Source organism: Anolis carolinensis, chromosome 5, assembly GCF_035594765.1.
Source record: "Anolis carolinensis isolate JA03-04 chromosome 5, rAnoCar3.1.pri, whole genome shotgun sequence".
Lineage (NCBI taxonomy): Eukaryota > Metazoa > Chordata > Lepidosauria > Squamata > Dactyloidae > Anolis > Anolis carolinensis.
The window spans coordinates 17,414,318-17,431,332 of NC_085845.1; the positions used below are offsets into that span (position 1 = coordinate 17,414,318).

A 17,015-nucleotide genomic window follows, 5' to 3' on the forward strand; every position below is an offset into this window, starting at 1 on the left:
AGTCTTCAGAGAGAAGAACCTCACACAAGAGTTTCATGCTCTCAATTTCAAATTTTGGAAGAATAGTAGTGTTGGCCTTAATCTTTATAGTTTCATATTTACAGTTCCATCCACACACAAGAGGAAGACATCAGTAGGCTTGGAATAAAGTACTAGTTTCTAAAAATCTTTAGACAAAATCTTAAAATATGCCAACGAAGATGGATCATGTTTAGTGGATATACAATGCTAAAGGAGGGGTAAGCTGGGAAATTTGGAGAGAAGAAAAATAAAACAAAGTGTCATGGAGGACAGTGTGGCCGAAAAACCCAACAGATAACACCATGCTGCAAAATTGGTTTCATGTTCCCTCTTCTCAAAATACGAGAGTCATCCAGGAAGTAGATTACGTTTTGGAATTAAAAGTAAACAAAGTATAGGAGAAAACATTTGCCCATATGCAGTTGAATGTCACACCCAAAAACACTTATCATAGCGATGAATGAGCTTGGCAACTCCTTCCCCACAAAACTCTGCCACTTGCATCCTCAACGCAGCGTATTGGCAATGATGCACAGCTGTGGGAAGGGGTGACCGGCTGGTTGAGGACGCAAGCAGCAGAGTTTTGTGGGGAAAGAGTTGCCAAGCTCATTCATCGCTATGATAAGTGCCTAGATTTGAACGGCAATTATGTTGAGAAATGGTATTTGGGTGTGGCTTTCAACTGCATATGGTATATGTTTTCTCCTATACTTCGTTCATTTTAAATTCCAAAACATAATCTACTTTCTGGATAACCCTCGTATATAGGCAGGGGTGGACATCTACATGGGAGACAGGAGCTGCCCCCCCCAGCCTCTCTGTGGTTTATAACCCACCACCACAAGCCCAAAGATCTCAATGTTACCCTGTGGAGCTAGGATATGACATTATGCCATTTTCTGTTACCATTTTGAGATGATTCTGTAGGGTGGGATAGGCTATTTATGTATATTTTCATATATTTGGGTGACTTTCTGCATCATTTTGAGCAAGCGCCTTAACATCACACCAATCACAGCCTTGACACAGGGCCAGAGTCCTGATGTCACGAATCAGGACCTACATTTTGAAAAAGCGAGATTACCTTTCCACTCTTCGATTGTGTGTTCTCTTTCATCCAGCTGCTTATCATATATCTGTGGAGGTGGCTGTTGAGTAAAAACAAAAGGAGATAAAGAACCTATGCTATATTGGGAGCATAAAATGCACTTAATTCCAGGCAAAAGGCTAAGAGAATGTAAATGCAAAACCAGCAGGGAAATGAAAAAAGTGAGCAATTTCCGGCAAAGCAACCTATCCAGCTCTGAAATATGAGATAGCTCTAAGGGAATGAAGTCATTACAACAGGCTCATAAACCTTTCATTACGTTGATGCCACATTCAGGGTTTGTAAATAAGATATGGATAAAAAAGCAAAGTTTTTCCTTCTCAAATTATAGACAGAAATGGAATCTAGCTAAATTAAATATCCATAACTTATATCCACATTTTTAGGAGTCTTCTCAATCCTTCAAACTTTTTGATGAATCCGCATGTCTCTTGGCCTTTGAGTCCTCAGCAGTCTTGTCCTATGTTGCAGCATTAATTGAAGCATTTAGAAAATCTTTCCTACATTCACACATTCAGACTATAGTCATTTTAGCTTGCTCGGGGTAATACACCTCATCATCTGGCATCACTCTGAATATTCACCTTTCATTTGAGTGACTTCAAGTGGGAAGTGAGACTGTTTTCATCTTTCATTCTTCAGTTCAGTGGCCTCTGCATTTATTGACTTTCAAATGGCATCATTGCCAAAAAGTGTGGCCACACTGTTTGGGGGAGGGTGTTAGGTGGGGAAGGTTGAGATACATGAACAGGCAGATGGGGAAGAGAGCAAAACAACTCTACAATTTACTTTCAAATGTATGAATTGATTTCCCACACTGGGTGACTATATTCTGATGCAAGACTAAAAGACCTCAATGTGGAAACATTAGGTACCACCAGGGAGCCCTGTGTATTGTAAGGAACATTGGAATACAGGGCAGGGCAGAATAAAAGGGGATTTCAAATGAATGGTCGTGCTGGCTATTCCACTGCCACCTGCTTCTGAACCATTCACAGGTTTTGAGTCAGCACAATGGAACAGCTATTTTTCAAGACAACTAGAAAGTCTGCGGCTCAGAACCCAATGAGGGAAAGAAAAGACGTGAAAAGGCCAAATATAGCCTTTTAAATGTCTGCTGGAGACATTTTGAAATATCTTGTGCAAGGAAAAGGGACTTCACATCACACAATGAAGGGAAAATCTACATGAGTCAGGTTCACTTGAAGTGGCAACATACACACACAACCCTATCTGCAAGTGGAGTTTGGCAAAGGTCCAATTTAATAACCTATTACTCGTGGGCACAGCCATTGGATCTGCTAGCGGACTCTGCAACTTGCAGATCCAATGGCTGTGCTGGAGGGACAATTCTGAAAGGTTTGGTCAAAAATCCCTGTAATATTATGAAGCTCTGGTTAACAATTGTTTCTTTTCAAGTACAACAGTTGATTTTAGAGAGAAATGATTCAAGGAACAACAGAGATAGGTAACATTTGTTTTAAGGCAGCTACAGCTTCCTCAGGAGCCCCCAGTGCTGCAGCAGGTTAAACTGCTGAGCTGCTGAACTTGCTGAACAGTGGTTCAAATCTGAAGAGTGGGGTAAGTTGGCAGTTTCTGCCAACCTAACAATTCGAAAACATGCAAATGTGACTAGATCAATAGGTACCGGCAGGAAGGTAACGGTGCTCCATGCAATCATGCTGGCCACATGACCTTGGAGGTGTCTACAGACAACAATGGCTCTTCAGCTTAGAAATGGAGATGAGCACCAACCCCCAGAGTCAGACACAACTAGACTTAATGTCAAGGGGAAAACTTTTACCTTTACTTTACCTACAGCTTCCTCAATGTATATGGTATTTTTCTTTCTCTTGCTAGAATGCAATTACAAATGCAGGGATACAAGCAACACTAATTTCAATCATCTCTAAGACAGGAAAATGGAGGGGAACCAAATGGTATCTGGTGGCCTCCAAGTGTGTAGGACAGTTTGAACATTAAAATAATCATCCAAGATGTTGAAAGCCCCCATATAAGATTAGGTCGGAAAGAATGTCATCACAGATTAAGCAAACATAAGACATCTTTTGAGACAGGCTTTTGAGCTCTGTTGTTGATGTTTTAAAAGGTGCTTTTAGGATGTTTTTAAGATGTTTTTTTAAAAGATGTTTTTAAGATGTTTTTTTAAATTGTTGATTTTAGCCGGTTCTTGTAAGCCGTTCCGAGCCCTAGGGGAGTGGCGGCATATAAGTTTGAAAAATAAATAAATAAATAAATAAATCTTAGTAAAGCTGTGGAGTTTAAGGTCCCTTTTGCTCTCTTTCTTCCCCTTGAACGCAAGCCCAGTTGCATCTCTATTACCCTCAACAGAATACATGGCCCTATTTCCTTCCCTTTTCCCTCCTGATACCTTTGCATATGTAGTAAGAAATACAGTAATGCTGGCTCTACTGAAGTTACTTGGCAATTAAAAAAGACAAAAAGAGGTAAGAAAAGAAGGAAGGAATGATAAAAAGAGTGAAGGTGGGATGTTTTATCATACCAACATGTCTTATTGTCCATAGAATTGGAATATTTCTTATTTAAAGTCAAATAAAAGAGGAGGGGAGGCAAATAAAATTAAAGAAGAGAAATGCTGTAGTATCAGAGAGATAAGTCAGAGAATGGGGTAAGAAAGAATATGTTTAGATGGTCAAAAATATGTTTATGGAGTTTTAGGATACCTTTACAAGGAGGTTCTGTACACAACTTGTATGGTTGTTTTTGCATAAAAATTGTATTTTATGTGCAGAAATATCATTTTCTGTATGGAAAATGTCATTTCCTATGCAGAAAATGTTTTCTGTGTAAAACACCATGTACAACATTTGTATAGAAGTCCTAAACCACAAATTCCCCTTGAAAAATTGTCTAGTGTTCTTGCCTATTTGAGAAAGTCTTGGAAACTTACAAAATCATTAACTGGTTCTTTTAAGGATGAAATTAGCAAAGAATTATATCTCTATAAGAGAAGAGCCAGGCTAATTACATCCCTATTAGAAAAGAGCCAGACAGCGGCCGCCTTCCCTTCCTCTCTTCACAAAAGCAACGCAGTGCCTTGTATTTGTTGCTCTCGTGGCAAGAATGAGAACCACAAATATTTTCTCTTTACTCATGTGAGAGCAAGATACATTCTGTCAGGACTGATGAGAATTTTCTTGTTTGCAAGAATAGCCTTTACACAAATTGCACAAACTGCATCATTATTGGCTAGACTTCTATGAATGAAAACCACCAGATGGACGGTTTGAGTCCTTTTGATCCATTGGCCAAACTTCCTGTATTAGCTGCACGTGTATTTTGAGACTGAGATGATCCTTCTAGATCCATACTGGATCAGTAGCACCTACACTACACTGTCACTCTGAGCTGACCAGGGAAGTAGGAAGGCATTGCTGCTTTTGTTATATTTATATTTCCCAGGACACATCTGAACAAAAGGTGAGAGATGCCCTGCCCTAATTTTTGCCAGTACAATAAACTCTGTATTGTCCAAGGTTTTCAAAGCTGGAATCACTGGAGTGTTGTGTGGTTTCCAGGTTGTATGGCTATGTTTTAGCAGCATTTTCTCCTGATGTCTTCATCAATCAAGAAGCCCATGTCAATCTTTTATTTTAATTTTCTGGGGATAGGGGGAGCCACACATTTTTGTCACATAATTGCTGCTCCTAGTGGACTCCAGAAGTAGAAAAATCCCATGTTATACAAAATGGTTCCCACACTTTTTAAGGACATGCACTGGAGCAACAACAATAGCCCCATGGGTCATATTTTGAACACCATTGCTATACATTGCAAGAGAGATTTCCCCAACCTAGTCCCCTTCAGATAGTTTAGACTTCAGCTTCCATGATCCTTCTCCACTAACCACATTTGCTGAGGTTGATAGGAAATGCACAGCAAAGTAACTAAATGAACACAGGTTAGCAAAGCCTATGCAATACAGTGCTTTTTTGTATTGTTACCAAAGCCAGAGCTTTGGCTTTCCACATTAGCATTTCTCCATCCTTTTCAACAAGTCAGCTTGCCTCTCCCAGATGGCCATCCCGAGGCTTCTAGTAAAGCCTGAGCAAGCCTTTACAGTCCCAGACAGAGGGCAACTCCCTCCTGCCGGTCCTGGTGCCGCAAACCTTTCTTGCTCGGCCAACCTTTCTTGCTCGGCCGAACAACCAGAACGCATAAATTTAGCCCCTGACAACTGGGAGATGAACCTGGGTCATCCAGATTAGTGCGTCTGACAGCCTGTCACTCAGCAGCTCTGCCAAACCTAGAGCTTGCATTTGCTAATGAGGGGGAAAGCAGGGAGCGCAAGCCAAGGGGCAGGAGGTGGGGGAGAAAGGAAAACCCAAAGGGGACAGGGCTGCAAATTTACACAAAGGCAGATGCAGTTGTCTGCTTCATTAGGCAGTCCGTTTTAGGGTTGCAAAGATGGGTGCCTGGAGGATGGATGCGCCTGGACAAACGTTACTTCAAGATCCATCAGCTGGGACACTGTGATCACCATCAAAGATACAAAAAGGAAAGCAGAGGATAAGTTTCCAACTCCCCTGAAGCACCTCCCTCCCCAAGCTGGCAGCTGAAAATAAATAACAAGACGTTGCCTCCCAAAATCAATTTAAGCAGCTGGTACCCAACATATGATGGTGCCTTCTAGCATGTGCAGACTACTGTAATGCTGTTCATGCTTAAAGGAGCTGTGTTTTAAATGGTGCAAGCTACTAAAATTTGAAGCCAGAGTCTTGCTAATTTTTAAGCTACCGATCAGGTTTAGGAATGACGCTTGTGTTTTGTTTTTACTGCATATGAAGTGGCCTATTTTCTATTTTCACAAGTTTCTGTCACCAGAATGGTAAGTGCCAAGCTGTGCTGAAATGTGTCCATACATGATGGAAAATTAAGCTTTCGGCTCAAGCACTTAATTCAAAGAACCAATTTTGCCTAGGAGATTCACTCCTGTCATGTCATATTACAATTGCACACAGAAACATATACATGTATTCACACATTCTGTTCCAAAGTGGAGCCCATAGACTCTAGTAAATGCTTTGTAACAAAATGAAAAATGTGCAAGGAATTCATAGAAGCATTACATATGGACATGTGCTTGGATGCTGCTGCACTTGGTTACCCCTTTCAGCTCCAAACAGATGCTGGTAGCCATAGTTGTGGTTGCCAAGGAAACAAAATGTCCTGAGATGGTGTTGGCTGCCGGCTTGACCGACTCCCTTCACCCGCAATCTGCAGAGATTGTTTCAGTCCAGAAAAAAATTAAATCTAGGAATAAACCTTCCACAGAATTGCATTAATAGAAATATGTGTTCATAAAATTCTTACCACTTTGATCCTGGCCATGCCCATCTAGGAAGTATGAAATGTATGGGGCTAATGGTATGTTGTGGGTCTTTTAGGTAATGCTGCCTTGGAATCAACAAAATACATTTCAACAAATAGAAATATAAGGGGCTTCCCTTCTTTCCTTGGGCAAAAAAAAAAATGAAGTGCACAGATACAGGGTGTGGGATACATAGTTTTCACACTACATGTGAAAGGGAATGAGAAGTTTTAGTAAACCACAAGCAGAACATGAGTCAACAGTGCGGAGCAGCAGCTCAAAACGTTTATGTGATTTTATGCTGCATCAATAGGAATATAGTCTCTAGATCCAGGGAAGTAATACTGCCACCCTATTCTGTGCTGGTTAGGTCTCACCTGGAATACTGGACCCAGTTCTGGTGAAGTCTGGACCAGGTCTGGGCAATACAATTCCACAAACATATTGCCAAGCTGGAACATGTCCAGATGAAGGTGACCAAAATGGTAAGATGCATAGGTTTCATCTAAATGTTAGGAAGAATTTCCTAATGATGTGAGCTGTTCAGCAGTGGAATACACTGCTTTGGAGTGTGGTATCTTGTAGCCTGTGGAGGATTTTAAACAGAGGATGGATGGTCATCTGTCAGGAGTGCTTTAATTAGGTATTCCTGAATGACAGGGGGCTCTTCCAACTCTATGACTCTGTGAATCAAGCTAGCAAAAATTTGCTGTCCTTATTTCACTGCAAATAAAACAGACGACATGATAATAATAATCATCATCATTATCATCATCATCTTTATTTGTATACCGCCCTATCTACCTGAAGGGACTCAGGGCGGTTTCCAATATGTAAGGTAAACATTCAATTGCCGGGGGGGAAAATCGTACAGACAATACATCAAAAAATACACATTCAACAATATAACAACCTAATTGACTTAACAACCAAAATATCATTCTAAAATACCAAAAACTCAGTAAGACACACAAAAAAGTAAAAATAAAATATTGAAAATCCCATTTCATTGTAACTCATTGATGGCCATATACAATAGGAGTTAATGTGAGCCATGCCAAGTAAGGTTTTAAGTTTTAATGAAAACTTTAAATGGGCTATCCAAGGTGTATCCTATCCACCCAAATATATTCAGCACCCCAAATTGCTTACTTAAAATTAGAACTACAACTGGAATAGATACAGCACCCATTGGACATGAGACCCACCACTCATCATTGCTCAATCCCTCTAAACAGCAGACCGGTAGAGTAAAATGGCAGTGCAGGAAAGCACTTCAATTTTGTTCAGGTTTTCCTGGAATCTCACAAGATATTTCTATAATGATTTCTCACAGGTTTGTCCTGTCCAGCAAAGGTCTACCTACCCAATAATGATTTAGATTTGAGAGGTGAGAGTTTAGTCAAAGATTTCTAATACACTCAAGCAGTGGCATAGTGGTAGATATTGGGTTGATGCCATTAATCTTGACAGTTTATTTATTTATTTATTTATTTACAGTATTTATATTCCGCCCTTCTCACCCCAAAGGGGACTCAGGGCGGATCACATTATATACATATAGGGCAAACATTCAATGCCCATATACCCATAGAACTGAGACAGAGACAGACAGATGCAAAGGCAATTTAACCTTCTCCTGAAGGGATGTTCGATTCTGGCCACAGGGGGGAGCAGCTGCTTCATCATCCACTGTGACAGCACTTCCTCATTCCAACGTCGTAAATTAGTTAAATTTGCCTCCTCACTTTATAAGTGGTACCTTATTTCCTACTTGATAGATGCAACTATCTTTCGGGTTGCTAGGTCAGCAACAAGCAGAGGCTATTTTTTAAAAATTTTAATTGATGGGTGCTCACCTCGCCACGGGCTGGCCTCGAACTCATGACCTCATGGTCAGAGTGATTTATTGCAGCAGGCTGCTCACCAGGCCTGTGCCACAGCCCGACCCCCAGTTGTTGTTGTTGTTGTTGTTGTTATCATTATGTTTATTTTTATCCCACTTTTCTCTCCCTACAGAGACTCAAAGAGGCTCATAACTAAAGCAATGCAATACAAAATATACAAATATACAAATATTAAAACAGTATTGAATATCTTTAAAAGCATATAAAATCACAACAGCCCCTGATGATTTTAGAAACCTTCTTCTTTAAAAGCCTGCATGAATAAAAAAAAAGGTTTTAACCTGTCACCAGAACGACAGCAGGGAGGGGGCTTCCTTGGGCAGGGAGTTCCAGAGTCAAGGGATAACTACCGAGAGTGAAGGCCCGCTCTCTTGTTCCCACCAACTGAACCTGAGATGGAGGTGGAACCAAGAGAAGGGCCTCTCATGAAGATCTCAGCGCCTGGGCAGGTTCGTACAAGGGAATGTGGTCAGCCAAATAGCCTGGACCCCAACTGTCTAGGACTTTAAAGGTTAGTTCCAATAGCTCAGAGTGGTCTGAAAAAAATGAGGGGCTCTCTGATGATAGCACAGGATCTACTAAGCAAATAAATACTAGCAATTCAATCACAACACAGAACATATCCACACTCCATCCATAGATGCCAAAAAGCCAGTCTCCTCCTACACACTAAAACAATAGTTGACCAGCCTGTGGAGGTCAAAAAGTCAAGCTGACATTTGGCTGTTTCCTTACAAAAGGCTCTGCAGGGTAACCACTAGTCCCCAGAATGTTCTTCCATTCATTGTGAATGAACAGCACGTCATTCTTTGAGCAATAATGTACATTCCCTCTAGTTAGCAGCAGGTCACAGCTTGGCATTTAGAGGAAGACTGGCAGAGCCTAGCCTTTTAAAATCTGTCAGTAGGAGGGAAGAAGCTTTGCTTTCCTTCTGCGATTTCCCAATCTCGTTACACTCCTTGCCATTTGAACGAGACATCATAATTTTACTGCTCCTCTGTTGCCTCTGAAAAGATCATAAACTTTTAATAGACTTATAAAAATGAGAGTTTAACTGGCTTGGATTTCTGGCTGGCATACCATCTACCTTACCTCTTCCTCACTTGCATAATCAGCAACATTAATCTCAGGAAGATACATAGGATCATTACTTCCAGGTGTACCATATTCTACACACATTGAGCATTTTTAAAGGCTCTTGGTTCCCAACTTTAGTGTTTAGATAGGTTGCGAAGATTTCCCCACAAATCTGATGCTTTTGGCTTTTCTTCTACTACAATGCATACCAAGAGGCAGCCAATATAAATCACCTGAAGGTACCAGATCTTAGGAAGCTAAGCAGGATCACGTCTGGTTAATACTTGGAAGGGAGATCACCAGGGAATAGGAGGTGCTGTTGGCTATGCTCAAAGGCAGGCACAAATAAATTTTGCCAAGAAAGAATCCAAACAAACCCTTATGTTCGTACCACCAGAGGTTGTAGTAGATGTAAAGATAATATGAACACTATTAAGTAGAACTGAGTTAAATGGGGATTTCTCCCAAGTAGGTATGTATTATAAAATTGGCAGTTATGTGTATACACAAAAAATAGTGATGTGACTACCATAAACTTGATGTGGATTCCTGATAATACGAGTAAGAGAGACGGGACAGGGGGTGGAGGAGGAAGATATTTTAAATAAGTTCTCCAACCAGACCTTGAGTCATAAGGGATAGTTCTTGAGCATAGAAAATCCAGTTGGGCCATAAATGAACTGGATAATCTTGGCTTTATCTTTTGTCTCTTAGTCAATTGTGAGGACAAATAGGAGAGTTGTGTATGTCACATAAGCTTTTTAAAGGAGAAATAAATGGTGGAGTGGTGGTATAACAATTATTAATTTATAAGGAAGATCAAGAAGTGTTACATAGCTTTGTAGTCTTCTCTAGCAGCTCAACCAAATACAAGAATCTTCTAATAAACACCAGATTCCTCTGATCCATTAACAGATGCAATATCATGTGACCTAAAATGACTAGGCCAATCAGTTGGAAGTCATACAGATATTATTCATAGATATTTGCATAAACTATTCATCTTGCTAGAAAACACACACACACTGGAGCTACTCATGGAAAAAAATCACGAAGAAAAGTGAGCTAGATCATTTGAATAACTAGTTGCAAGCAACAGTTTTATTCAACACACATCTGTCACTCACTGATTTTACAAAAAGAGTAACATCCGCTCTTTGCATAGTTGAGATATATAGCCGTGTAATCGAATGCTGAACAGAAGCTCCTTTTGTAAACTACAAAATGGAGATGAAACAGCATGTGTAAATGCCTTCAGTGAAGTGCTACATGTCTCGTTTGCAATTATATTTCCAAAAAACATTTGGGTAGACATTGTATAGTCACTGAATATTTCTGATCACATATTTGCCGTTGTGTGTCTTCAAATTGTTTCCAAGGTATGGCATCCCTACCATGGGGTTGTCTTGGTAAGATATATATATATATATATATATATATATATATATATATATATATATATGACACACAACAACCTTTTTCTATATAAAACACCCATATGTGATAATACATATTAACTACAACCTACACTAACCCATGTCAACTACTAAATAATACTGGGGAGGGGGACATAAAAGAAATGAGAAAGGGGGAAAAACAAGGTTCATCTTACAACCATCCAGATGATGGTAATATCTGTTGTCTTAACCTATTTTCTCCAATACAAACTTTATAGCCATACTATTTTTCTTCAAACTAAGTAACATAAGCTTATATCTACTTTTACATTATTATTCAAATTCTATAACCAATGACCTACTCCAATGATCCCTTAAATATGTAACAACAGGTTGCCAATCTTGCTTAAATTGCTCTGTTGTATTATCCTTAATCAAAGTTATCAACTTGTTGATTTCTACTAAGGTGTAGTCCTTCAACAACCAATCATCTATTGGTAGGATTGCTGTATCTTTTTACTTTTGTTCATGGAGCAGTCTTGTGCCCATAGTTAAATATTATAAAATTCTTCCATATTTTGTTTCATGTTGATAATCTAATAATAGCCCCAGTAAATCAAAATTTGGTTTCATCTGCAGCTATATATTCAAAATTTTCTCCACTGCACAATGTATCCCAACCCAAAATATCTTTCCACTCTCACAAGTCCACCACACATGAAATCACATAATTATTTTAGGCTTATCTTGACATTTTCAATAATTATTAGAAGAAACTTTATACATTTTAGACCATTTTTAGGAGTTAAATAAATATAATCCCTATAATCTTGTGATTGTCAATTCAGGGGGGCATTTAGAAATCTCAGCCAGAAACCGCTTGGGTCATCAAACTACAAATCCCAGGATTCCATAGGAGGGAACCATGTCAGTTAGTGGAATAATACAGTAGAGACTCACTTATCCAACAATCGCTTATCCAACGTTCTGGATTATCCAACACATTTTTTGTAGTCAATGTTTTCAATACATCATGATATTTTGGTGCTAAATTTGTAAATACAGTAATTACTACATAACATAACTGCGTATTGAACTACTTTTTCTGTCAAACTTGTTGTATAACATGATGTTATGGTGCTTAATTTGTAAAATCATAACCTAATTTGATGTTTAATAGGCTTTTCCTTAATCTCTCCTTATTATCCAACATATTCGCTTATCCAACATTCTGCCGGCCCGTTTATGTTGGATAAATGAGACTCTACTGTAGTTTTATAATGTCAATAGCTCCAAACTTGTACACTGTATTATTTTCTATATGTTCTAATCATAAGCATACATAGTATTACAGATGTGGGCACAGCACACTATGGAGTTGTATAAGCGCAGTACAGTATTGGCAATTTCATTTTCTATTACTTTTCTAATTATGGGCAACTTGGAATTTCTTTTTCTCAGAGGAATAGCTTGGGATCAGCTAACAGGTCAGCAGAGGAGACAGGAGAGATGGGAGTTCAATGTCTCCAGAAAAAATCTTTGACAACACTGGAATATGTCTAAACATTCATTCCAAGCCACACAATTGTAGCACAGTGTTTTTCTGCTGCAGGCTTACAGTAATTTCCATAATTCGGGTGGCTATTGATATAAAAAGCACCCGTTTGCTGTTGGTTTACACTGTATGCTACTCTGAGTAATTGCATCCCTTGGGATGTGGTTTGCCTGGAGGAAAAACAATTGAAAATGGCTACATAAACCAGCTAGTAGTTTGCGGACTCAGAGGATTTTCACATTTCAGCTTGTTTGTAGGTTCATTGGAAGCCGTCTGGAATGCAGGAATTGGAGAACAATTCAAAATAGGTTGTTTGGGGGCAGAGGGACATGTCAGGCAAGGTTCAGCTGCAGGAATGGGAACCAGTTTATAAATTGGTCAAATGTTCAAGGGCTGAACTTTTGGCTCATAGAATCAAAGAGTTGGAAATGACTTCATAAATATATGTGAGAATAAATATTTTTATCTGAAATGCCTGGTACTAAACATATGTTGGATTTTGGGTATTTTGTGGGATTTTGGAATACCTTTAGTTGTATATACGTACTAACATAATGAGAAATCTTGGAGATGGGTTCCAAGTGTAAATATTAAATGCATTTTTGTTTCATGTAAACATTAAACATAAAACCTTGAAGTAATTTTGTCTACAGTATCTTTTATCAATTGTGTGTATGAAACCAAATTTGAATACATTGAACTATTAGAAAGCAAAATTATCACTATCTCAGCTGTTTGTGTGGATGCTTTTGAAGTATTTGAGATGTCAGAATTCCAGATAAAGAAAGCTCAACTTGTAGCAGAAAGTGACTCAGCACACACCAGCAGAAAGACTGAGCTGCAGAGAAAGAAACTCTTGGGAGTTAACTGCAGATTGGTTTAAATAAAGTTCCTTGGTTTTTGTTATATAACTCTTGCTTGCGTCTTACTCATAACCGGAACTACATGAAGCAGGGACCCTAGGGGCCATATCTAGTCCAATGCTTTATCAGAGCATAATCCATAACTAATGATTTCATCATACTAGATCATCTATCTACTTTAAATCTGCCTCTTGCAGAATTCTGGGTTTTTTAGCTTAGTAAGTCTCAAGACCTCTTTGGCTGAGCAGTTTAAAGACCTTCCTTAAACTATAAATCCCAGAATTCTTCAGGAGGCAGCAACTGGATTTAAAGTAAATAGATGCTCTAGTGTGAAACTTTCCTGAGAGCTGTCAGTTCAACTCCTCTTTATCAACCCTACACCAAATGAGAATCCACCACATTTTAAAATAAAATAAAATAAAAGGTTTAAACACCGTTTACATGAAAAGTAGCTACATGTCTGTAAATTGATTAGGATACAGATTGTTCTATTGGCTATCCAGCATTTAGCTCATTTTCCTATTGACTATAATTAATGAACTAAATAAGATCTCTTTCTTGTGGTATGGATATGAAAGATCACTGCTTTGCCCTCCAGCTTTCCTTCTCAGCTGATGCATACACAAAAATAAGAAGCCATCTTTTCTGACTTTGTTGTCTACTATCTTATTAGAGGTAAAAGGATGTGTATAGTTCATAGCCCCTGGCACTACCTGACTTCCCGCAGCACCATCATCCATACCACCCTGACTTCACTCTTCTTGGCTGTTGCAAGTTGAAAGAGTTTGGTACATTGGTTTGAACTCAGGTTCCTTCCACACAGCTGAATAGCATATATAGCAGTGTGGATTCAGATAACCCAGTTCAAAACAGTTCAAAGGTTATTCTGCCTTGATATTCTAGGTTATATGGCTGTGTGGAAGGGCCCATAGTTTCAAGCTTGTTGAGTTACATGTAAGGAGAGGCCTTGGACAACACACAAGGTACTAATCTAACACTGATAAGTTCAGTTCAGTTTGCTCAGTTAATTTCTAACTTTCAGAAGCTTCTGGGGGATTTCATAAGCAATGTGTGACCCAATAATAGGTATATTTTGGGTAACAGTATTAAATCATCATCATCATCATCATCATCATCATCATCATCATCATCATCATCATCATTTAATTACTTATTAATCGCCCTCCATCCACGATGCTTCAGGCGATTTACAAGATAAAATTGTAAAAGATAAAAATACATACATAAAAATATTAATAAAATTAACATAGATTAAAAGCTCTAGTAAAGAGCCAGGTCTTGAGTGCGAGGGTAAAAGGCCCCAACTCACGCATGGCTCTCATGTAGGGCGGCAAGGCATTCCATAAGGCAGGGGCAGAAATAGAAAAAGCTCTGCGTCTGGTCCTTTCCAAGTGCACTTCTCTAGGACCCGGTACATAAAGTAAGTCTCGTTGGGATGGTCGTTGCAACCTCCGATGATGGGAGAAGGAGAGACGGTCCCTAAGGTACGATGGGCCCTGGCCGTAAAGAGTTTTAAAGGTCAGAACTAGCATCTTATATAGACCACGGTAATCAGTTGGAAGCCAATGCAGATGCTGCAATTTGTGATTGTTAACTGCGGTTAAGTCAACTTCTACTTATGGTGACCCTGTGCATGAAAAACCACCAAGCCCTCCTATCATCAACTGTCTTACTCAAGTCTTACACACTCAAAGCCATGGCTTCCTGGATTGAATTTATCCATCTGGAATATGGTCCTCCTCTTTTCCCACTGCCTTCTACCTTACTAACCTTTATTGTCTTTTCTAGTGAATCATGTAACAGCCCCCATTTAGTCATCTTGGCTTTTAGAGAGTGTCTAGACTTGATTTGCCCTAGGACATGTTTGTTTCTTTAGTTGCTCCTGATACCCACAGAACCCTTTTCCTGTACCACATCTCAATTTCAATTCACTTTATTCACTATCGACTTTTCACAACCATACATAAAAATGGGAAATGATGGCATGTTCAATCATATATCCTTATTCTTGACATGACCAGCTAAATATACCTGGGCAGTCAGAATGAAGTAAACATTCAAGCCGTATGTCTCTTTCTTCTATGGGAGGAATATAGAGCAGGACAATCCTCCAAACCTCATGCAGGTCACAAAGCATCCCTGCATAATCCTAAAGGAAATGCCCTTGAAGACAACCCAGAAGCTTTAATTAATTCAGAAAATTCCCTGCTAGCATTCTGACTGGTTCAGCTAGGTGGAGCCATATTACACCAATTCTTAAACAATTACATTTCTGCCTATTCGTTTCCTAACCCAGTTCTATGAACTGGTGAGCATTATTAAAGTTCTAAACAGCAGAGGACCCAAAGATCACAAGAAAACATCTTCTCAAGTTAACCTGCCTGACTGTCCTTCTCTTCAGATAAGACCTTGTACTGAGCACGATTAGTTGATGATGCAGGAGAGCATTTTTCTACAGTACTGCTGTGACCTTGAAGCATCCTCCAACATTACAATATCAGGACATTGTATTGTTGGAGAATGCTTAAAGGACATTCTAAATTCTCATGGTTCTGGAAACGAGTTGATTGCCTTCACCTACAATTTTATGCTATCACTGTTCCTTAATTCTGGAGCTTTGGAAAATACTGTTTTTTTGACTAAAAATACCATAATTCCCAGCATTTTCTCAAGTGCTACTGGGTTTTACATTCCATGATGGAGTTTGAGATGTTGTTTTTGTATTTTTGTATTGTCTTGTATTTTTACTATTGGTTTGATTAAGACGAAGATTGCTCTTGAAATTCATAAAAGAAAACAAAGACAGGAGCTATTCACAATATCCAATCAAACAGAAAGATATTTCAAGAGTATAAGAGTAATTCTCCAAGAAAGAAGTAGTGTTGGACTTCAGCTGCAGGTAAGGAAAGGAGAGAAATAAAGTGTGGTGTAGCCCTTTGACCATTGCACTATAACTCTGAAGACCAGGGTGTGATTCTCTGGTGACCTTAGGCAAGTCACATGTTCTCAACCCAGAAAGCCCCATGACAGATTTCCTTTAGGTTCACCATAAGGTAGAAATAACTTGAAAGTACTCAACAACAACAAAACTCAAAGATGATAGACAGTTTCAATTACAGGAGGTAGACACTAAAAATTCATTCATGTTTAGTTTTCCCCCCATAGGAATAGAAAAAAAAACCCCTGACATGATTTCCTTTTTTTAAAAAAGAATAATTATGTCACTTGAGATAATTACTTATTAACCTTGTGTGTAAAAGTTACATCTGTAATCAGGCTATAGCCATATGGGGCACCATGATTCTCAGATCTCGCTGTCAAAGCAGGAAAGGACACAAGCCTGTAGATTGTGACCCATCTCTCCATATGGTACCTCATCACCATGGTAACTGAGCGCCTCTTAAACGCTAATGAATTTACACTCACAGCGACAATGACATTGGGAAAGGATTACAAGATGCTCTCTAGGGAATTTTAGGGGGCTTCCTTACACTGATTACATGTTCTAGCTGTAATGGCACACAAACAAGGGGCCTTTCCCCCCAGAGGGCAAGCACAGGGTTAATGATGCTTATGACCCTTTTCTATGGAAGACTGGCTGCAATATTCATGACCCCCCCCCCCCCATTCCACCCTGCTGCTCACTGATATCAAAATAACTGATCTCGCCTGGAGAGTCTCTCCTACCTCCTTAACACAGGAAATGTGCACCA

At 39.2% G+C, this 17,015-nt stretch overlaps 1 protein-coding gene across 6 annotated transcripts in view; it reads right to left on the bottom strand.

The window, feature by feature from the left end:
* Nucleotides 1-17,015, bottom strand: part of mapk10 (mitogen-activated protein kinase 10) — a 236,720-nt gene that overhangs the window by 18,305 nt on the left and 201,400 nt on the right. For all 6 annotated transcript variants that reach the window (XM_062981826.1, XM_008111016.2, XM_062981825.1 and 3 more), the window contains exon 12: nucleotides 1,106-1,169. In XM_062981826.1, the coding sequence (XP_062837896.1) occupies nucleotides 1,106-1,169 (64 nt within the window). The remainder of the gene's footprint in view (nucleotides 1-1,105; nucleotides 1,170-17,015) is intronic.